The sequence below is a fragment of the Hypomesus transpacificus genome, chromosome 7 (assembly GCF_021917145.1).
Source record: "Hypomesus transpacificus isolate Combined female chromosome 7, fHypTra1, whole genome shotgun sequence".
NCBI classification, from domain to species: domain Eukaryota; kingdom Metazoa; phylum Chordata; class Actinopteri; order Osmeriformes; family Osmeridae; genus Hypomesus; species Hypomesus transpacificus.
Genome location: NC_061066.1, coordinates 3,095,891 through 3,118,416, shown reverse-complemented (window position 1 = coordinate 3,118,416; position 22,526 = coordinate 3,095,891). Strand labels below are relative to the sequence as shown.

Genomic DNA, 22,526 nt, shown 5'->3' with positions numbered 1-22,526 from the left:
GTCACCCCTGATAGTTTGCCATACAGTCATAGACATCTGAGCAGTTAAACTTCCTTGTTTGGCTTTGATGTGTAATAAAAATGAATGGTCTTGTTTTTATTTCGCAAATAAATGTCTTTGCCATTGTTGTTTTTCTAGTAAATCATGTTTCCCACAAACACGTTTGCAACATACAGGATGATGTTTAAAAACTTTATTATTCAGTATTGTCATGAAAAAGAACCAGCAATACTACTAAAATAATATGTAGCAACGTTTCTACAAAATTACAAGTATGGACAAGTATAAAATGCATATACATACTTACTAAACAGACTTTTCTTAGAATTTCAGAAAATAAAAATGTACTGTGAAACATGATTGTTTTATTTACATACAGTAAGACAGTTCATCATCGCTTGGAAGCATCTACGTTACAGAAAACCAGGACAGGACCAATTGACACAAAGCTCAAGGACCCCACAGTCAGATCAGGAACTAGAATTTGGTCTCCGGTTCAAAACTCTGGAAAAGAATCATTCAGATATTGCAATACTGTATGCGGTAATATTCATTATATTAATCATGATCACAATTCCCATCTCATTGAAAATATGCATGATACCACCCAAAATCAAGGCATTGTTACTCACAGTTATATCTCTGCTTCGCAAATGGCCCCCTTCATTGCTTTGATTGTTGTAGTGGACAGTGGCAGTTGTTACAACCTGTAAGACAACATCATTCCTTAAAATCTGAACTTCAAGAACTGCTGTGTGCTTGTTGTGTAAAAACATATACTGTACGACTACAGTTCATACCTTTACAGGAACAGAATGTTTTTCCACCAGAGCAGGATATTTCTCCCGAATGTGCAGCATGGCATCATGGAGTGTCAAGAAGAACATGGATGACTGCACTTCATCATCGAAAAACTGGCAGTCATGCAGTTTCTCTAAGATGTACACTGTGGGCAAGAATCATTCACTGTCAGGCTGCACAAGCAACTACCACCATGCCTCAGCCAAAGCCAGCTCACTGCCAAACCAAGGAGATACCGTAACCGACTTACCATCGCACGCCACAATGTAGATGTCAACGTCAATCCGAATAAATTCTTTAAGTGCCTGCCAAGAACACCACAAAATATCATGAGTTTACTGTTGAAAGGCACCCACATAAGACTGTTCCACGTGACTAAATGAGTCAGAGACTGACCACTTTGAGTCCCTTCAGGGCAGAGATGTCCAGGAAGGAGACAGCAGAGAAGTCCAGGACCAGGCTGTGGATGTCCACTCTGGGGACACAGATGTTGGCAGGGAGCTCAGAGTTCCAGTTCACCTGGATGGGGAGGTCCTTGAAGTCAATGGGCAGGTCCAAGTCCTCCATGTTGCTCTCATCCTCCGATTCATCAAGGGGTCCAGATGACGTGGTCAGGAACCCTTTCTGCGGAACGAAACATCGAGTAACCATTACAGTGTTGGCTTACATCCAAAATTGTCAGGACCAATATCGGTCAACATGATTATATTTCCTACAAGAAAGGTGTTCAATTATACAAGATCAATGCTCAAGTCATTCCTTACAGGTGTCATCTGCAGATCTGCTGTCTTCAGCAGTTTCCTGATCTTCCTCATGGCCTTGTTTCTCTTCCTCAAGATCCTCAAAGGGTTAAATCCCACCTGGAGGCACAATTGAGTATTTAAAACAGATTTGGGAAGACTTAACTGTGCCTACCCTTACTGGAACAACAAAGGTCCCTCACAGAGTTTACGTCAACACTGAGATGTAACACTTATAGTCAGTAATAGTAATTGGGAGCTTTGGCATAATATTAATGAGGATATTTCACTTTTATTGCAACACACAGGTAAACATTTCAAAACTGAAATGATGTCATCGGGAGTTGAAAATTGTTCATTTTAACAAGTTAACAACATTGAGCATGACATCAGAAGCTGTGCTCATAGCTTTGATCTTCATGCATTGTCATTTCAACTCATGTATTTTGTTTCTTTTTTACATTTCTACAGGCTAGCTGGGTGTGCAATTTCACCCTCTACCTACGTGTTTGTCTGTTTGAATGCTACTTACAGCTTCCACCAATTTTCCTCTGAAAAACTCAATGTTGGCAAAGAAAATGGGAGAAGGTATCCTGAAGATCTTAACCCCCTCTGGCTCATATATCTGTGAGGAGTAAGAGTTGTTTAACAGAGCTGGTACCAACAAGACCAATCCACCATATGTTGGATGTAGATGATTGGAGCCACATAGTGATCCTGACGTACACTTAAGTAGTCCTTTCTGTCTTTGTAGATGTCTGTTCCATGGATGTTGGCCAGAACACTGCAACGAGGACTGAGAGAGAGGATGCACAAGGGAGGTCTTTAGTTGTGTTTTGGCGGGGCCTACACACTGGAAAGGCCTTTTGGTACATTGGTGTTCCTGGGTATGTGTTCTTATGTGTCATATCTGCACAGCTTCCATTTCATACTGCTGTAACTTTACAGGAGGAACATGAATTAGTTAAGGTGAGAAAAATGCCGAACATACGGGAGTAGGCCCTGTCATCAATTTAGACTTCAGAGATCACAAGACTATTTATCATGTCGCATCTGATTCATTTAGCAGATGCTCTTCTCCCAAGCGAAACACAAATGGCGCATGTATCCGTGTGTTGTGTGTAATGGAGGTGTGTGCCTGCACTCACAACTGAGTTCTGAAGACAACCGCGAGGAGCTCCACCCCCAGGCCCACAGCCAGCCCCAGATCCAGCCCCAGCAAGATGGCTGCCAGGCAGGTCACCACCCACACCACCTGGGGAGGCACGATGTATAAGTGAGTGTTTAAAGGTAGAATTTGAAGTGTAAGATGGAGGTTTTCTTAGTTGTAAAGGCTTAATGATACAAGTGAAAGTCCTTGGCGAAATGCTTACACAGTCGGGACGGTCCTTCTTCCACAGGTAAGGGATGTCTCTGACCTGCATCAGCATGCCCTTCAAGTTGACTATGACTACGGCCCCCAGCACAGACTGTGAATACAGGGGTCAGAGGTCATGGTCACGCTTAATGGCTGTTGTCGATGGAGCAGTTAAGATGGTCTCACCTTTGGAAGTGGCTCCAACAAGAACCCAATGGCCAAGGTCACTATCATCACAATGAGGGCTGACAGAATACCAGCGACCTGAAAGAGAGAGACACGGAGCAGGTTATTCAAATGTTCTTTCTGGATGTGTTGATGAGCACGTTCCCCTAAGAGGACAAATCAACCACTGACTAATACAAAGTAAAATTATACTTTCGTATCACTGCTTGGCAAACTTCAAAATACAGAAGGCCACCAATCAAAATACTGGGCTGTCTGCTGAATGTGCAGATAATCTTGTGTCCGGATCAACCGTTTTAAATGAAATTGGTCACATTTCAAACACTAGAGGTCAACATTTCCTGTATTTTAGGAACTGGCTCTCCTGACCCTGGTGTAGATGTGGATGTACTGTGCATGGCATACTGGATTTGCTTGATGTGTGAAGTACGTCAAGCAGTTGCTCCGTGCCCTACCTGTGTTTTCCCACCCGTGCTCTCCTGCACCGCGCTCCTGGAGAGAGCTGTGCTGGAGGCGAAGGCCTTGAACGCAGCCCCGAACATATTACTGACCCCAAAGGCTATCAGTTCCTATGACAAAACACACAAGAAGACATAACCCGTCAAAACAATCAGGCTTTTTCAACAAACCCCCCAAATCCACCCTACTGGTGTCACGGCAACTCACCTGGTTTCCATCGATGATGTAATCGTGTTTAACCGAGTACACCTTGGCGACAGAGAACGCCACGGCAAAGCCCACGATGGCCATGGGGAAGGCTTCCATGGCTGTTTGCTGGAAGATCTGCATGTTAGGGGCCAAGGGTGCCTCGTATCTACATAGAAGGAAGGTTTACAGTCTGATGATCCTTTCGTTCCCAATACTGGCAGTTCCAGGGACAAGTGGGAAGCCTTCAGGCTGTTGCGAGTGAAGATGCTTACCCTTTTGGAATGTGGCCAACAACATCCACATTGAATTTGTCCTTGAAGTTGAATGCATAGGAAATGCCACATGCTATGATAGTCTGTGAGAGACACACCCCAGATGCATTCATTACTGATTGGTTAGATGGCGAGATGGAGATTTTAAGGTAGTTTCATACTTCCAAGACCTGGTCTATTTGTCATTTATTAAGACTGACGAAGTGTTGCTAATGTTGTACCATACAATCATTAACGATGCGGATCCCAACTGAGGAACTGTTAAATGTTCCTATCTGTGTACTTTACACATTGTGACTCAGATTGTAACTATTAATGATGATGGTGCAATACTTTTACTCACCATAATGACCTCTATGGGGATGGGAACAGGTAGCTTAGCTTTGAATCTGTCGTTGACCTCCTTCACTATGAACACCACCACCATGATCACTAAGGAAATCACCAGGTCGCAGATGTTTGTCTTTGTGATCTGGACAAAGATCTTCTCCAGGGTCTGAGAAACAAGACAACATGAATCAGGAAATTAGACTGGTATCACCTTATTTGACTATTTGCACTATCGATGACTCGATCAGTTATATGAGCTGTTTGACAGCTCGACTGCATATCCATGCACAGAATCTTCCAGAACTCACATAAATGAGGGCTAGAGGTCCACTGAGACCTGGAACGACCAGGCCCAACACAAACTTCAACTGGGACACCAGGATGTGGACTGCTGCTGCTGTGGTGAACCCAGACACCAGGGTGTCTGACAGGTACATGACGATGAAGCCCACCTGTAGCACCCCCATGGCTAGCTGGGAGATGGAGGCCGAGCGGAGAGAAGACGTTTCTTTTGTTCAGAGTGTGTTCTGATAACAGAAATAAATGAATAACGTAGATCAAGGTGTGTGGGTCTGGGTGGGGACTCCACCTGCATTATCCCCATGAGGAAGGTGACGGAGGCGGCCACAACCACCCTCTGCTCGTCCCTGGTCAGGCCTTCGAAGCCTGTGATGTTGGCCGGCGGGCCTTCATCGGGCACCAGTCGGGTCACCACAGAGCCTATCATCAAACACAGGACTGGGAACGCCCCTTCAGAGGGGCAGAGAGATAAGGAGAGGAAGGAGAGAGAGGGAGTGGGAGAGAGGGGAGGGAAGGGCCACAGAGGGAGACTTTGTGAGAGGGGTTGGTGAAAGGATGTGTTTGGAAACATGAGTGCACACTGACAGTGTGTAACTGATTAACGATGGACAGTACGTTCTGTATTTTAGTTTTTTGTTTTTTGTTCCTGATCTGATGATGGACATAACTGGACAGCCTGTGCTAAGGGGCCTGGTCAAATACCATCCGGGGCACTTCATTTTAAATCACCTACACATACACACCCACACATAAACACACTTGCACACACACACACGTAAACCTCTTACCCACTGAGATATGTCGGGAGGTGCCAAGAAAGAAGTAAATAATGACTGGGAAAAAAGCTGTGAAGAGTCCATACCAGGGTGGCAGGGATGCCAGCAGGCTGTAAGCCAGACCTGAAACAAGAAGATAATACGTTACTCCAAATATACAGTTTCAAGGCTCAATAAGTGTTTCACAATCATGCACGTAAGCCCTTCCATATAATCATATTAAAAACTGTTCACTCTGTGAACATTGCTTGTAAAAAGGGCTATGCAAATAAAATGTTATTAGATTTTATTTGTTACAAAGCGATACGTAAATAGACTACTATTTAGATAACTCTACATGGCTGATAAAGATAGCGATTGCATGATATTATTATCTCTGCTTTCAAAACAAAGCATGAATTGATTTTAAGCGGCACATACTCCAAGGCATGCCAAGCAATTCCACCTTTACGTCACTATCAATAGAAACATGTTTTTAGTACTTCGGAGGCGTAGTTAAGGAAGTACATTCACGTCAACGATGTACTTTCACAATTTGTGCCATTTGTACGCACAGTGACGTGTACAGAGGAACTGAGCAGGGGTTTGAATGAACCTTGAAGGACGGCCACCAGCCCAGTGCTGACCCCTGACACGATGTCACTCAGGAGCCACTCCTTCAGGCGGTAGATCCTCAACCAGCCCACGATGGGCAGGAGAGACAGCGCTCCTTTCTTGGCACGTTTGGCATCACAGCTGTAAAAGTAGAGGCAGGACTTTAGATCAACAGACAGGCACCGTCATGGAAATCCATGCTCCTTACAACCAAATGTGCCCAAAATCTAATCTCATCTCAGCTAATCAAGTGACATAAAGCTGTCCATCGATGCGATAACAGAAGCATCTAGCATCTCATTCACGCGTAGACAGATTATATAGGGGTGATCTTTAGACTGTTACCTTCTAAAGGTCTGTAATCTGACTGCATAAGAGTCGGTAAAGTCACAATCCCAGTACACAAAAAATAACCACAGTCAATTCTACCCACCCACCTACCGGCATATCATACAAAACAGATCAGCAAAGATTAACCGTCAAGGTCCTTACGTGAAATATTCTTTGACATGGTTCAGCAGGGTCTTGTGTTTCCTCTCAATCTTCTGGTGTTCCTCAGCAAAGCGGTCCTCGGAGTAGACCTGCCTGTCCACCAAGTACTGGGTCGCTGCTGGGCGCAGCATTTTATCTCCTCTTCAGTAGCACTACTGTGGTTCCTCAATGTGGCTCTGAGATCCATCAATCACATGACATTAGGGCTTTGTTTCTTATTGTGCCTTTGAACATCACTTTACAGAGATGATTATCGACGTGCAACAAAGGTGCAGGCTGCAGCCCCAGCCATTGGCTAACTACATCAGGCAGGTCATAAGTGACAGAGATCTATCCTGTCCAGGGTGCCAGGGATGAGCTCAAGGCTGTTTCAAGCCTGTCTAGTCTCAGGTGAGTAGCAAGGTCTACCAGGACGATCAAGGGACCAGAAACTAGTGGAGGGTAAGTCTTAAGATATCTAAATAATATTAAAATATCTAGTTATTTTGGCAAGGAAAATCATTTCTGTATTATTGTCAAATGTCATTACCAACTGGAATCTGTTATTGGCCAAGGTCAATTTTAAATCAAGTTCTTAAAGTATTCAGATAATGGACTGTACATTAAGATATAATTGGGAGATTGATCTTACCTTTGTCTCAGGAACAAATAAAAATATGTCTCCAATGTTGGAAAATGTCCTGTGCTTCTTATCCAAGTGCACACTGAGAGTTCCGAGATTATCTGGGACCCTTGAGATTGCGGCCATCCATAAATCCCATCTTCAGAGCTTATCACAACTGTAATTATTAACAGCAATTATGATTCAGTTTTCACGAATTTCCCCAGACCTGCCTTATCCTTGACCATTGTTCTTACAGATAAATGTAATGGCACTATGCCTCATGTTCAACTAGGGCTTCCTGCCTCCAGTGTCCTGTATCACAAAGGCCCCCTCATGTGGGCAGGAGAGTGGAGATGTGACAATGGTCATCGAGGCTACTGGAAAAGTCAGCAGAAGTTCAGAGGAATGTCACCCTCTAATGAGCTCTGTTCAGCTCTGTCCTTTCTCACCTTGTGTTTTTGTTCTGGAAAGAACATGTCATACTACCGTATCTCTATTGTGATTTCATTGCTCTGAGTACTGTAATGTTTCTTTCATTTTCATTTCAAATTCTTTTCTCCAATGTTAGGGATTGTTTGTAATGTAGTCTGCTGAGTCATAGGGACTGTGTACATCCCCAGTACAGTAATGCAGCAGTTGAGATTAATCGAATATGAATTCAAAATTTGACAAATTAAATACATGAAATATGTTTTTAAATAAATTGTAAACACATGTTCATTAATTATCTGCACTGTTTCTAAATGGAAGTACCCTTCAGGAGCCTTCTTTGGATCTGCGAGTGTGTGAGTTGCTTCATAGCTGAGGGCCGTTTTATACCATTATGTATGCGATGAACAACCACCTCTTGGCCCTGCTCCAAGAGGTTTTTGTTTTTGTCAAGTAAAATGTTTCATAGAAAGACCAATAAAAATATTGCATCATAATGTCAAGATTCACTTTACTGATTGATCGGCAATGAAAGCCATTTCATTTGCACTATGATGTGTCGGCTTTGAGTCATCTGGGTTTTTATATACTGTATGTGTTGCCAGTTTAGCAAAGCCTGATAAAAGCTTGACCTCCCTGTTAATGACCTCAAGGACATCCAGTTATTTCTTAATACATTTGTTTCCACTCTCAGAAGAGATTAAGAACTGAACAATATCTCACTGTAATGTGAACTTTGATGGTGATTGAAGTATTTTATTACATTATCATTTTGAAAACTGTTTTAAATGATAGGAACATTATGATTATAATACAGAGATACACAGGATGGGGTGTCATGAAACCATGTCAACATCAGATGGAACCTTATAAAGAGCTCTCTCTACGACAGAGACCTTCTCCACAGTACAGCCAACACTCACTAAGAGGACTCAAGTTTGTCGTTTCGCATACGATTAATAATCAACCAATTCATTGATCATGCATAATTATCTATAAATGTTTACAAATGCTGTGATCTTTCAGTTCTCCGCCAACTGGTTTTTCATAAAGGAAGGTGGAAAGCTGTACCCCTGATTGCATCCCATATGAGCTTGACAGAAACAGAACGCCATATCCAGTGAAGAACACAAGAAGAATGCAACTAAATCCTCTCAACTTGCCCGGCATAGTGAAGCCAATGCCCTACAGGGATCCAACCCTAATAACCTGCATCCAACATACAGTACGGATCAGGCTCAGTACGGATCAGGCTCAGTACGGATCAGGCTCAGTTCGACTGACGTAATCTTAGTGACAAAGCGTTAAAACGGAACGCTCTGAACACAAAGTATTTAGACATTACTGAATAGACTTTAACCACAGCAATAAATCCACACCCTCAACTCTACAGTCACAACCATCTCTTGATAATACGACGATACTCTCCAAGAAATATAACTCTGTTATCTAGCAGTCTAACACTGTTGACATTGCTTATTGATGTCGCAGATGAATGACAGCATTTCGTAGAGCAGAAACATACCTGAGGTATCTCAAATTATAATCCAGTGACAATCACTTTCTACACACACACACACGGTGGTTTTACATCAGATCTAACCTGACCTGTCTTAAGTCCAGTCATACAATTCTTTCCTAAACGTCAACTGTACCTGGTTTAAGGAAAACAATCTATACAAACACATTTTTAGCCAAATTATTAGTACCCCACTCACCACCTTTTTACAGTCCACTGTAAAAAAGAACAACATTACTTTTCTGGTGTGTGTGATTTATCAGGGCACACAAATGTGTGTGTGTTTATCAGGGCTTGTGTGAATGTGAACGTGATTAACATGTGTTCTGTACACTGCTCCAGTAATGTAGCCAGATTAGGCAACAAAGTAAACACTATCCGACAATTAGTAACTCATGTCAACAGTATCATGTCAGACCTTCGGAACAACCCACACAGGAACGTTCAAGAGAACAAGACAGGCAAGGGCTGAGGGGGGGTCAGGTGGCTGAGCGGGTAGAACATTGGGTTAGTAATCTGAAGGTTGCCAGTTCGATTCCTGACCGGCGCACATGACGTTGTGTCCTTGGGCAAGGCACTTCACCCTACTTGCCTTGGGGAGAATGTCCCTGTACTTACTGTAAGTCGCTCTGGATAAGAGCGTCTGCTAAATGAATAAATGTAATGTAATGTAATGTAAATGTAAGGGTGTAATCAACCTTCCAGTCACTTAAGTTTTTCGCAAAAACACATTCTCTATTTTCTGCCAAATTTTAATGGTAAAATTCACATCGTCAAACATCTCAAATCAAAAGCCAGAAAGAGGTGCCAGTGTCCAGTGTTCTACTAGTTTGAATTTGTTCCTTTTTGAATATACAACAATAGCTACTGAGTGCAAAATGTAATCCTTCACAAACAAACACACCTAAAGCTTTCTTTATTGCATCATGTCGACAGGACCGAGGACTCTGCAGCGGAGATGTACCATCTATCTGTTTCATGCTTCCATTTGACACCCCCGCCTCCTTGGGAGTGCCCATGGTGGGGAGGAAACCAAGTGTTTACAACACAGATCCACTGTGGCTCCACAGAGGGCCACACCTCACCCGGAGATGACTGGCCTTCCCTATTGATGTGGTTCTTTCTCTGAAACCCGCAAACACAATAAACAATGGCATATCGAGAAGCGTACATTCAAATGAGCATGCCTGGAGGGTTCAAAATGAAATATGAAAATCATACCCAGATCTAATCATGACTATGTATAAGGATATGGTTGCATTCTAAACTAAATATGTGACAACCTCCACTATATCCTGATCTTCTCTTGGTGGGTAAACAGTGAGTCCACCTGAGACAAAGTCATATTTTAATCCGAGTCCATCTGCAGTTCCTCATGAATAAGAAACAGAGCTGAGCTGTTTTCTTCCTGATGCCCTGGCTCTCTTCTTGGTGTTAGTTGGAGAGTTGATGGATGGCCTAGGAACAAGGAGAATGACTTCAAACGAGATCTAATATCTTAATAGCCCCTGTGATAAACTTGACATTTGACATAATTGATCAATTTACCCTGTGCCGGTTGTCGTTGGTCTCAATCAGGTCCTCTGTCTTTGTCATAGGGAGTGGATTTTTAGTATATTGATTGAGAGACAGCTGGAAAGGACAGAGAGAGAGAGGGTGGTAAGATTATGTGGCCCCGTCCCATGTCGTTACACATCTAATTAATCTTAAGATCCCATGCTGTACTCTGTCCCGCCCCCCTACCTTCTCAACAACTGCATCTGGTGCGTTCCAATTGTCTGCCTGGAGTTTGATGAAAAGGATGGCATCGTGAACAGTGAGGAAGAGGAAGTCTCTTGTCACAGCTTTGTCGAAGAAGCCCAGGGACTCCATTTTCCTGACAATCTCATCCGCAGTATGACAAGGGACAGGGGTAACACGGCTATGGGGTCAGAGAAAGGGTAAAGAAGGAAGGGCAACAAAGGTTTCAGCTGGCCAGAGATAAAACCAACCTTTGGCCATCCTGTTGCAATAGTAGATATCAAACAAAGACTGGAATCTATTACAACCATGGAAAAACAATAAACAGCACATTGACGTTGTGCTCATAATAGTGCCCAAAATGTGCTCAAGGTTGACATCCTTCCAATCCTAACAGTGCCATCACAGCCGGCGATGAAGACACTCACTCCAACACGGAGGAATTCTTTCATGACTTGTGGAGGACAGGAGAGGAGACAAATAAGCTGAAAGCACAGCTCATTAATCTCCCTGATGCCACTGAACATACCAACCCTCTGATGGATGGCATTCCTGAACTCAGAGATTGAAAAACGGAAATGGAATTGGCTACATTGAATGACATGTGAAAGTTACTGAACTACAGAGGATATGTGCTCTTTCCCTGGAGGAAGAGGGAGAACAAGGTTGAACCCACCAGTTTCAGACACTTTGCTGCCACCACATCCAGGAAGGACACAGCTGAAAAGTGCAGGACCAGACTGTGAATATGGACCTGGGGTACAGAAACCCTGACAAGCAGCTCTGCCATCCAATCCACAAGCGTGTCCTGGTTAAATGGAAACATGTGAAGTCACATCACTCACTGTGACTCTCAGGCGCTCCTTCCAGTAGTCAATGTGAGCAAAGTAAATGGGGGAGTTGCACTTCTGATACTGAAAATCTAAATTTCAGGAATTTCAGCAATCTGATAAGAAAATGATTTTCTGATACAGTACGTAGGCACTGGCACTGTCTGGGTTGAATGAGAAACAAACTGTTTATCTTACATTCTTGTAGTCTTTCATGTTCCTGTAAATGTCTGTGCCTGGTATGTTTCCAAGTGTGGAACACGCTGGACTGTGGCTGTGGATTGATAAGAGTATTGATAAAGCTGAATAAAAACTTTAACCTTGGTTGTAAAAATAACTACATTAATCAATAAATTGATCTCATCCTCATACAAGTAAGATCACCACACACCATTATTTTCCTATGGACTTTGGTATGTGTTGAATGATATTTCAATGTCATTTTTTATTATAGTATCACTTTACTAGACTTTTATAGACTCTTATCTCGCAATGGGAATGGAAAGGTGTTCCTTATCATATCCAAGCACTGATACGTTTTCCCCTTTAATCAAACTTGGGTTCATTGGGGTTGAGTAACTAATACAAAATGTAAATAGACAGAACACAGATGAACATCTCAACATTTGTAGGACTGTTGCAGAACTGTGTTTAAATGACAAGATTAAGGGATATCCTCAGCGATGTGATTAGACAAGAGCTTGGGTTGTATACTCACAACTGGGTCCTGACCACCACAATGCCCATCTCAAACACCAGGCCAGCCAGCAGCCCCAGATCCAGCCCGAGATCCAGCCCTAGATTCAGCCCCAGATCCAGCCCCAGATCCAGCCCCAGATCCAGCCCTAGATCCAGCCCCAGATCCAGCCCCAGATCCAGCCCCAGATCCAGCCCCAGATCCAGCCCCAGATCCAGCCCCAGCACCACAGACGCCATGCAGGTAGCCAGCCAGATGAACTGAGGACACAATTCGCAATCAAACTAGACTGACACCCAACAGAGTCCCCTGTCTTCTTAGTCCCATTGGGCCTGTAGTGTGTGTGTACTGTTTTCAATGAGTTGACTGAACATAGGCCGGTGTTGGTCAGAGACTGTACTCACACAATTGGCTTTGTTTTGTGTCCAAAGATTGGCAACCTGGGTCACCTGCATGAACATTCCTTTCAGGTTGGCGATGGCAACAGAACACACACACACAGATTTACAAATGTACCTCACCTTCTGCAGGGGCTCCAGAAGGTTCCCCAGAGCCAGGATCCCAATCATCCCCATCACTGCTGAGAGAATCCCAGCCACATGCAAGAGGAACACACACTCCTAAAGTCTGTGCTTGTTTGTGTGCATGTGTGTGTGTGTGTGGGTGTGGGTGCACGTGTGTGTGTGCGTGTGTGTGCCATACCTGGCTCTTCCCTCCTGTGCTCTCCTGCACTGCAGTGAGAGACTGGGCCGTGCTGGCTACAAAGCTGGAGAAGCAGCCACTAAACACATCCCTGACCCCGAATGCTATCAGCTCCGACAACACAGACACAAACATTCACGTGCACGCACACACACACACACACACACACACAAATGAACAAACAAACAGGGAAGAAGTCTGAACAATGTCCTGTAAGTTGTAAAGCGCAGTGCCTGGAACCTGCACAGTACCTGTTCCTGGTACCTGTTCCTTAACAGACAGGTTATAATGCTTGCTACTTCTGTAAATGTTAATGAAAATAACGCATTGAGTACCTCAAGTACCTCAATTACATGAAATGTCATCAAATGAACAAGTCAAATTAACTATCAAGTTAAAGACAGAATTTGTATGTCCAAGCACTGAATGTGGATCACAATGCTCTTTTTGTGTTAAAGAGACCTTGGTAAGGTTGTGTGTGAGTGGTCCTTCATGTCAAAGTTTCACCTGCTACAAGAATTAGTTCTGGGAAAGCCTTTGATTGGCAGAATGTTTGTCTCACACTCACTCACACACACAAACACACACGCACATGCCCACTCACATCAAGAACTACGTACAAACCTGATTGCCGTCAATGTTGTAGTCGTGTTTTCCAGCATAGACCTTTGCACCAGAGACAGCCACTGCATAACCCACCACAGCTGTGGAGAAGCTGCACCCTAAGATGTCCCAAAACAGCTCAGTGTTTGGGGGTTGAGCTGGAGCGAACCTGCGTGACAGAGCACAGTGTACATGAGACACTCACACACACACACATGTATCATTTCTCTGCTGCCACCTATAGGTTAAATGTTCCATACAGCAACCCCAAATAGGACTTCATGAAGGCCAACTGTATCTGCCTGCAATGAAATAAAACTACCACAGCTTTACAAAATATTGTTGGATCAGTTTAGTGTCTCTGTAATGTTAGTTTTCATTGGAGCGCTGTTGGAGTGCTGTTTGGTCCATTTTCAATTAAACCGGGCGTTGACGCTGGTGTAGGGCATTGTGGGAGCGTACGCGAGCGTCAACGCCCGGTTTAATTGAAAATGGATTGGAAGCCGCCGCTCCGCACCGCTGTAGTGGACATGCACCATTATTGTTCTGAGGTTAACAGAACAGGGCGTCCTACAGACCCCACTGTATAACTAAACCACAATGACAATACAAGGCAGTCTATAAAATATCCAGAACATCCTCCCCTGAGGGGACAGGAAGCAGGAACAGCCACAGGAAGTGCTCTCACCCCCTGGGGATGCTGTGCACAATGCTAGCACCATAGCGGGACTCCAGTTTGGTGGCGTAGGAGATCCCCGTGGCAACCACGGTCTGAAGGGGTTACAGGGGTGTAGAGAACGGGACAGAGCACCAAGGTGAATTGCAGTTCACATGAAATGCACGTGTCTGTAAGTAAGAAGTAAGTAATGTTTGGATATTCTGCATTTGGCAGAACCTTAAACATAGATGAATATCATCCCAGAAGAGTAAACAATCGACTGAGCTATTCAGTCGATTGTGCCTACCACAATCACTTCAATAGGAATGGGGACGGGAATCTTCTGCTGGGATTTGGTGTTGACCTCCTTTACAATCATCACTACAACAAAAGTAATCAATCTGGTGGCCAGGTCGGGTAAGTTGCTCTGTCTGATGTTGGTAAACACATCTGTGAGCGTCTGAGTAGAAAAACCCCCACATAGAAACATGAACGTGAAACACTTGTGCACAAATGATGAAGTATGAAAACATGCAACAAAAACTGACAGTAAAACAAATCTAGAGCAATATCCTCTTATGTATCATTGCTCAGGAAATCCTTGTTGTGAGAGTATACAGTTTCAGCCCCTTATTACGGTGGCCCTGAAGTGCAAACCACACCCCCTAATATGAGTACATCCCCCAAATGAAAATACTCCCCCCCAAATACGAGTCAACTCCACCCAAAACAGATGACTTGTTCACCTCCCCCCAATACAAAAACCTGCTCCCCCCCAATAGAGTCAACTCCCCCCAAATCGGATGACTTGTTCACCTCCCCCCAATACAAAAATGCGCTTCCCCAAATGGAAAACGACATTACATTAACTCAAAAACACATTACATTAACTCTGAACGGAAAGGGTAGGTACTACACTTTAGCGCTGATTGGATGCAGTAGGCTAACTAACAAGAAATAAGAAATTGATCGACAGAAGTACAAAATGCAATAGCCTGGCAGAGTTACGTGCACCAGAACATGTGTTTGGCTATGGAAGAATGTAGCAAATAGTAGGCTACTTAGGCAAAAGTATTTCGAGTTAAATGTAAAAATCGATAGCCAAACAACTATCCTGGTCCACGTTACTCTGTCATTGTGGCATTTCATTCTTCTGTAGTGGACTATTAGTTTTTTCTTCTGAAAAGTCCTGCTTCCTTCAACTGCGTTTTTAGCGTGCGCATAGGCTACATATTGTGAAACGTTAACAGCAGATCTAAGACTATTTCATAGGAATTACCCTGATTAAAATAAAGAGTAGTGTAATGACTCTGAATTGTAATGTTTCCTCTTTCCTTCCAATCAAAACGATTAAGTTCATGATAATGACAGAGTTACTTGGACTAGTTGGCTATCGATGTTTACGTTTAACATTGCAATTTATGCTTTTGCATACATAGCCTATGCTACATGCTTTAATACCCAAATAAATGTTCTGGTGCACGTAACTCTGTCAGGCTATTGCATTTTGTACTTCTGTCAATCAATTTCTTATTTCTTGTCAGTTAGCCTACTGCATCCAATCAGCGCTAAAGTGTAGTACCTACCCTTTCCTTTTAGAGTTAATGTAATGTGTTTTTGAGTTAATGTAATGTCGTTTTCCATTTGGGGGAGCGCGTTTTTGTATTGGGGGGAGGTGAACAAGTCATCCGATTTGGGGGGAGTTGACTCGTATTGGGGGGGAGTATTTTCATTTGGGGGATGTACTCATATTAGGGGGTGTCATTTGCACTTCAGGGCCACCGTACCTTATTCCTGGCCTGATATACTCAGGGCAGCTTGGACACTCACATACACCACAGAGAAGAGGCCGCTGTGGTTGTGGGTGGGCACGGACAGGATGATCTTCAACTGGGAGATGAGAACATGCACGGCTCCGCCGTGGTGAACCCTCCCACTAGGGGGTCTGACAGGTACCGTACCAGGAAGCCCACCTGGAGCAATCCCATCACCACAGAGACAAGGGTGGCACACCTACTGTATAGCCAGATACATCTCCTTAACAGGAGCGTAGCAGAACATTCCCTCAAACAGCATGTGTCTGTTACTGGACAGTTGCTAGTTACTGTACCTGGAACGGGCCAACCAGCACAGTCATGGTGGAGGATACCATGATCCTGTAAGCCTCCATGGCCTCCAGGTCTACCTCTATCCCATCAGCCCTTCATCCATTCACACTGGTGCTATTTACAGGAATTGGTCATCGGAGGTAAGGGTCAACACTACCTCTCCCAGCATCAGACATGTGACAAGGAAGGGCCCTGCATGTGGACACAGGTCAGTTACATGACATGCATGACCAGGTCTGGCACTGAAAAACAGCCCGGGACTTTGAAACGCAGACCGGCCCACAACATATTATTATTATTTGTTATTGTTTTTGCATTATGCCCCAGCCGTTTGACCGGCCGTTCGGGAAATCTTCCGACTCTCCCAACAGCCAGTCAGACCCTGTGCATGACTGACATACTTCAATGAGTTCAGTGTAAAACATGTTGCAAATTATTTATGCAAATAATGCAGAGAAAACTGGTCTTGGTCATTAGTCATTGCTTGTTGGTCACTGTACATGTCAGTCAGGTCCCTACCCACAGAGATGTGCCTGGACGTGCCCAGCAGGAAGTAGGTGAGGATGGGAAAGAAAGCAGAGTAGAGTCTGTACACTGGGGCCACAGACACTAACATGGCATACGCCAGACCTGGTGTGCGGAAAAACACACACGCACAGGAAATTAATCTCACTGCTGTGGTGACAAGATTTACATAAAGAGCTGAATGTTTCAGAAGGAAATGGCACGGCACACATACTGTACCTTGCAAGCTGCACACCAGACCAGTGCTCACACCAGAGATGACATCACTGGGGAGCCACTCTCTGATTGGATATTTCGGCAGCCAGTCTGAGACAGGAAACATTTCTTTCACCACCTTCAGGACCTGCCTACCTGAGCAGCTGCATGGAGGTTATAGAACAGGATACATTACAACTGTAGTGTACATATTCTACACACAGACACCCCCACACATGCACACACTCCCACACACAAACACACACAAACACACACACAAGCATACCCTGACCCTCCACAGCTGCTCTTCAGCCTCTCTCTCAGGGCCTTGTCCTCCTGGGTTTGTCCCTGGTGGTCCTGTTGGAAGGTAGGGTTGGAGTAGATGGGTCTGGACAAAAAACTTATCATAAGATGTTTATGTGGTCAGCAGAGGTAGTTTGTTGCATTTCTGCTTCATATGAACAGGGACAGTGTAGAGGACGTTCAGGAAATGGTCCGGGCTGAATTATAACTCAGGCCTCTGTGGTAAGGCCTTAGCCTGTGTGTGGCACGCACACTTAGCTGGTGAGCCAACAGGGCAACAGTACATGTCCATGCACTCCCACCTCCAGAGACAAACAACAGTCTTACTGTACTGAATATACGTTTCAAATTCAAAACATATTTGCATGTAAATGTAGCTGAACAAATGGAAGCTATGTTTCTAAAGAGGGGAGGAGAGAAAGGTGGATCTATAACCTGATGCTCTGTGACTGTGGCTTTATCTGATGCCTCATCCACTGACCCCACTCAACTTGGTGAGAACGACACACACTAGGTAAGTGTACTGCTGGGAGCCGTCTGAAGATACAAGTTAGTTGTGTAAAAAATATTTTGAAGAAATGAAAGTTTTATTTTTTTGGTGGTTGTTTTGCTGGAAATACTATATTTGGAACTTACACATACAGTACACGTTTCAAAACCCTTTTCTGTGTAGCAGATAGTGAACAATTACAATTGTCATGAACCTGTCATTGTATGCTGTAGGAAATAGAATAAGACCATTTATACCACATAAACACTACTTGAAATTAACATTTTCTATGTGAATGTGCAATTATAATAAGTTAATAATGTATTAATGAAAGCAACACAAAATGAAAAACGCTATGTAAAATCATTTTTGAATTTTGGTTTACTCATCAATTGTAGCTGAAGTATGTTGCCAGAGGGTAGATATTAGTTTGGTGGTCAAATTAATCTAGTCTTCATTTCTAGTTTTTTATGTTCCTTCACTGTTCTCAGGGAATCTCTACCCACTGCAGATTTCCTTGTAAAGTGATTATGCACACATACACCTTTGAATAACATCATCTGTAATGTCTGGACAAAAAGAGTATATTATGAAATGTTTTCATTTTTTTAATTAAATGATTAACTTAAAGTGTGCTATACAAATATACAGTATGCATTTTATTAATGGTTATGTTTGATGATTAATATTTAGTAATCTTCACTTCAATTTATGTTGATTGTTTCTTTGGTTTATTTAGTTGAAATGCTGCAGCCAACCCTTCTGCTCCTGTTGCTGGGTAAGAAAGCAGTTATAAATACTTCCATCTTTGTCCTCTGTTCAGGAAACAACTGGCACACAAAATCCCAGCATTTTTTCAGATGCATTCTAAACCTAATGTCATTAGTCTAGTAGTGTAAACCTACAACATCTGACCCTATATATGTTATTTCACCTGTCACTATAACCACAGCAGTCAGCCTCCTACCTGTGTGTGGGCAGAAGATATCTGAGGCGTCTGTACTGGAGGGCTCCACTGTGACTCTTCGCTGCCCTAGATATCGGTGGGGCAGAAAAACATGCTGGATACGATCTTGTGAGCACTGTGATGGTGATGCCTGTATACAAAACGATCTTGAACAAATCAGGATGACTGGTGCAATGGACCTTGTCATTTCCAACATTCATCCAGAGCACAGTGGGACATACAGCTGTTATACTGGCAATAGATTTTTTTACTACGGGAAGTTCAAACTGACAGTGGTGAAAGGTAAGTGATGATGGGGTGCTACAATTACTGCAGAGTGCACATGCACCTACTATGATGTTCTTTACATTACAGCAACACTCCACATGCTGTACTGTGTATTTCTCCCACTGGAGATGTTCAGTATCCAATGTTTCATCTCACAAATATGTGTGTATTGGTGTGTGTGTGTGTGTTTCATTTAGTAATAAATGACGTTATGCATTTAAGTTTTATTTTGTAATAAATATCTGACACAGGTTGTACAAGGGACCTCATGGACAATACAGCCTTCCCTGGAAATGACATTTCAAATCACAAGTTTTCAGAATCAGCAACAGCTTTGAAGTGTAGAGAAAGATGCACTAAAGACCAGGGATGCCAAATCTTCACATTTCATAAAAATAGGTAATGTGTTTTTATACTTTGTGTCATGAGCAAACAAATGATGTTTATGCAGTTCAATGATTATCAAACAACACACGTTTATTGCCTGTTATTTATGAATGGAAAGAATAATCACTGTATAAATATGTTATCTATATTTTGACTTCCATCCTCAGAAAGTGCTACCTGAAGGCCTCACCTGCTGGTACAACACCAATTAATATAAAATATGTTAAGACCAGAACCTCAGGCTATTCTTTGAGAAACTGCAGTGGTATAGGTGAGGACACACATCCATGTTAGAGACACGAAATTCATGAGTAGTTCTTCTGTTGGCACTGTTAGAGATCTCTGCAACAGTATGCAGTACAACAATGTGCATTATACCTGGCATTGGGGACACAATCACAGCCATTTATGCAATTTGTTTGAATACCACATATACATTTAACCATACATACCATTTAACCATATATACGTTGAATCTCTTCAATAGTTCACAGTACAACAATGTCTTAGTAGGGACAGGATGTCTCCCAGCCTAAAGTATACAGTACCTGGCATGTGAGACACAGATGCTTATACCGTTTGTACTAAATACTAAATATACATTTGAACATATTTGTTGGTGTTTCCGTGAACTGTGTCTATTTGCCCTCCACATAAACTAGAATATATTGATCATTGTTTCATTTATCAAACAGTGATCCACCCAGCCAAGAAGTACAGTCTTGTCAGTGAGGTGAAGAACTGGACTGAGGCACAAGCCTACTGTCAGCAGCACTACACAGACCTGGCCAGCATCCACACAGCAGCAGACTGGGAGGCTGTCAAACAAGAGCTGAGAAGCTCCAGTAGAAATGTCTGGATTGGTCTCCACAGAGAAGACTCTAATAAACCATGGAAGTGGTCAACTGGGGAGAACCACATGTACCTCAAGTGGCAACATGGACACCCGACCACCAATGGACATAAATGTGTCTATTCCTCTGAGTCTACATGGAAAGAAACACCCTGTAATGCTACAAATGTAAACAACCATGTGTGTCAGGATGGTAGGTGTGTCTTCACTATTCATCTAAAACATAAGTTACTGTTTTCTTACTTTTAAAATGTGGATGCTCATGAAATGTATTTTTCGCTGAAAGTTCATCAGGTGAATGGAACAACAACAAAAACATATAAAAACGTTGCTGGAGGTAGTATAAATATGTCGGCTGCTCAGTTGGACTGTGAGAGTCGAAATAAAACTCTGGCCAGTATCCTCAACCAGGAAGAGCAGGAGGCCTTTGATGAAGTGGCACAAAAGCAGACATGGATTGGGCTTCATTATAATCTGACCATCAACAAGTGGAAGTGGTCCAGTGAGGAGCCATTTGAAGCATGGGATGAAGAAGGAGAAGAACATTTTGTTGTGATAAACACTGATAAAACATGGCAAGCTAAAAACTGTCGAGAGCAAGAGCATTTTTTGTGCTTTGGAGGTACATTCAAAATGTTACGTTGGAAAAATGTCTTAAAAATTATAGTTAAAGTGAATCCTGATTTTGCCAACATTAACTTTATTCTTGCTCTCATGGTGCAGACGCAAATCCAGTGAATGACACCACTATAGATCCTACCATTCCAACACTTGGTAATTCAACCCTCCCTTGTGACTCTCGAAGGGCTGTAAGAGTGAAATTGATTTCCTTCTTGACAAAGTGTGTGGATGTGTCTAACTTGTTTTTGTCATATCCATGCAGACTACCTGCACTACTACAAAACACCCAAAACCTGGCTTGCTGCCCTGGAGTTCTGTAAGGATCAGAACTCCACCCTCGTCCATATAACCAACTCCACTGTGCAGGAGGATGTGACCTGGCTCCTGGACAGTGAGGATCTGCCTTGGGGAGTGTGGATAGGGCTGGAAAGGTTCATCTTCCAGTCTAACGCTCGCTGGGTGTGGGTCAGTGGTGAGGAGGTGAACTTTACCCAGTGGCACCAATGCTTCCCCCTCAACACTCCTACCCTCTACTGTGGTAAGATGATCTGGGATGATGATGAGGAATCCACTTTAAAGTGGCTGGGTGCTTCCTGTCAGGAGGAACTCCCTTTCATCTGTCAAGGTATGTTAAAGACCATAGTACAAACAGACTGATAATGCTGTTTTTTGTGTTGTCCTATCACAGAGTGCTGATCTATTTTAATCTGTTATTTAATGTACTTACAGATTTAAACCACTAGAGGGCTCTCTACATCTCAGTCTGGACTGAAGGATCTCATTAACCACTAACCCAGGATGATGTGATCTACATTTTCCCTTTAATATAATTAAGAATCATTATATATTACATACTGCTCATATAACTTAATGCATAGTCACACAATATATTTTAAATTATTATGTGTGCATCTAAATTCATTCATTCAAATACTAGAACTGTTTGAACCATTGTTATACTTTTAACTTTCACTCTGTTTTAACTTTGACTTTGGGTATAATTGTCATTTTTTTGTGTTTTGTTTCCAAAATAAAGGTCATTTGAGTTTATTGTAATCAACTTGTTTTTGTTCAAATTTTTTGTGTGCCTTTAACCAAGCAGGGAACAAGGATAGGAGCATTTGTAACAAACTTACTAATCGTCAATGTCAGAGCATGATAGTTCCTGGTCTTGAATAAATCGCCCTGTTAACGTTGTTTTCCATGCCCTTAGTTGTGTCCAACTATGGATGGTTCAGTAAAGAGGGCACATTGGTCATGTTGTATTTAGTTCCTTGCTCCTCAAGTTCAGGTTGAGGGAGATGTCTTCAGGAGAGGCGAGCAGGGATATCAGGAAGCGTAGCTTTTGGGCCTTTCGACCACAGGCTTGTCTTTAGCTTGTTGACAAACATACTTAATTATGCACACACGTTCATGCGCACACACACTGAAAATGAATGATAAATTAAATTAATACACAATGTATGTCCACCTGAAATATTAATATTTTATAGGTACAGCAGTAGCAATAAATACACAGCATTATCTTAACA

At 42.9% G+C, this 22,526-nt stretch overlaps 4 protein-coding genes across 4 annotated transcripts in view; 1 reads left to right on the top strand and 3 right to left on the bottom strand.

Annotated features, from left to right (window-relative positions):
- Window positions 1–188: 188 nt before the first annotated feature.
- LOC124469601 (chloride anion exchanger-like) lies at window positions 189–6,668 on the bottom strand. Its single transcript, XM_047022993.1, has 20 exons — window positions 6,497–6,668; window positions 6,006–6,145; window positions 5,423–5,533; window positions 4,924–5,084; window positions 4,643–4,807; window positions 4,348–4,500; window positions 4,005–4,087; window positions 3,751–3,898; window positions 3,540–3,653; window positions 3,085–3,162; window positions 2,915–3,010; window positions 2,690–2,796; window positions 2,268–2,337; window positions 2,074–2,166; window positions 1,566–1,661; window positions 1,198–1,425; window positions 1,052–1,106; window positions 801–946; window positions 633–707; window positions 189–504 (listed from the first exon to the last, which is right to left on the bottom strand). The coding sequence occupies exons 1-20, from the start codon at window positions 6,625–6,627 to the stop codon at window positions 478–480; spliced, it is 2,277 nt and encodes a 758-aa protein (XP_046878949.1). The 5' UTR covers window positions 6,628–6,668; the 3' UTR covers window positions 189–477.
- Window positions 6,669–9,719: 3,051 nt separating this feature from the next.
- LOC124469773 (pendrin-like) lies at window positions 9,720–17,514 on the bottom strand. Its single transcript, XM_047023265.1, is given in 20 exon segments — window positions 9,720–10,506; window positions 10,597–10,680; window positions 10,792–10,932; window positions 11,184–11,242; window positions 11,461–11,596; window positions 11,817–11,886; window positions 12,337–12,408; window positions 12,541–12,575; window positions 12,720–12,932; window positions 13,018–13,128; window positions 13,642–13,789; window positions 14,309–14,391; window positions 14,586–14,738; window positions 16,109–16,194; window positions 16,197–16,291; window positions 16,396–16,505; window positions 16,508–16,578; window positions 16,906–17,016; window positions 17,131–17,270; window positions 17,399–17,514. Coding segments are annotated over 20 exon segments (2,058 nt in total). The 3' UTR covers window positions 9,720–10,482.
- Window positions 17,515–17,825: 311 nt separating this feature from the next.
- LOC124469720 (C-type mannose receptor 2-like) lies at window positions 17,826–21,989 on the top strand. The gene is made up of 10 exons (XM_047023182.1): window positions 17,826–17,923; window positions 18,639–18,677; window positions 18,852–19,148; window positions 19,385–19,532; window positions 19,688–19,791; window positions 20,216–20,566; window positions 20,660–20,995; window positions 21,097–21,147; window positions 21,257–21,619; window positions 21,724–21,989. Exons 2-10 carry the CDS (start codon window positions 18,644–18,646, stop codon window positions 21,735–21,737), a joined length of 1,698 nt encoding a protein of 565 aa, XP_046879138.1. The 5' UTR covers window positions 17,826–17,923; window positions 18,639–18,643; the 3' UTR covers window positions 21,738–21,989.
- Window positions 21,990–22,137: 148 nt separating this feature from the next.
- LOC124469719 (bestrophin-3-like) overlaps window positions 22,138–22,526 on the bottom strand; it is a 6,981-nt gene continuing 6,592 nt past the window's right edge. Inside the window, exon 10 of the mRNA XM_047023181.1 lies at window positions 22,138–22,526. This exon is cut by the window's right edge and continues 1,015 nt beyond it. The gene's annotated coding sequence lies outside the window, so the exon portion shown is untranslated.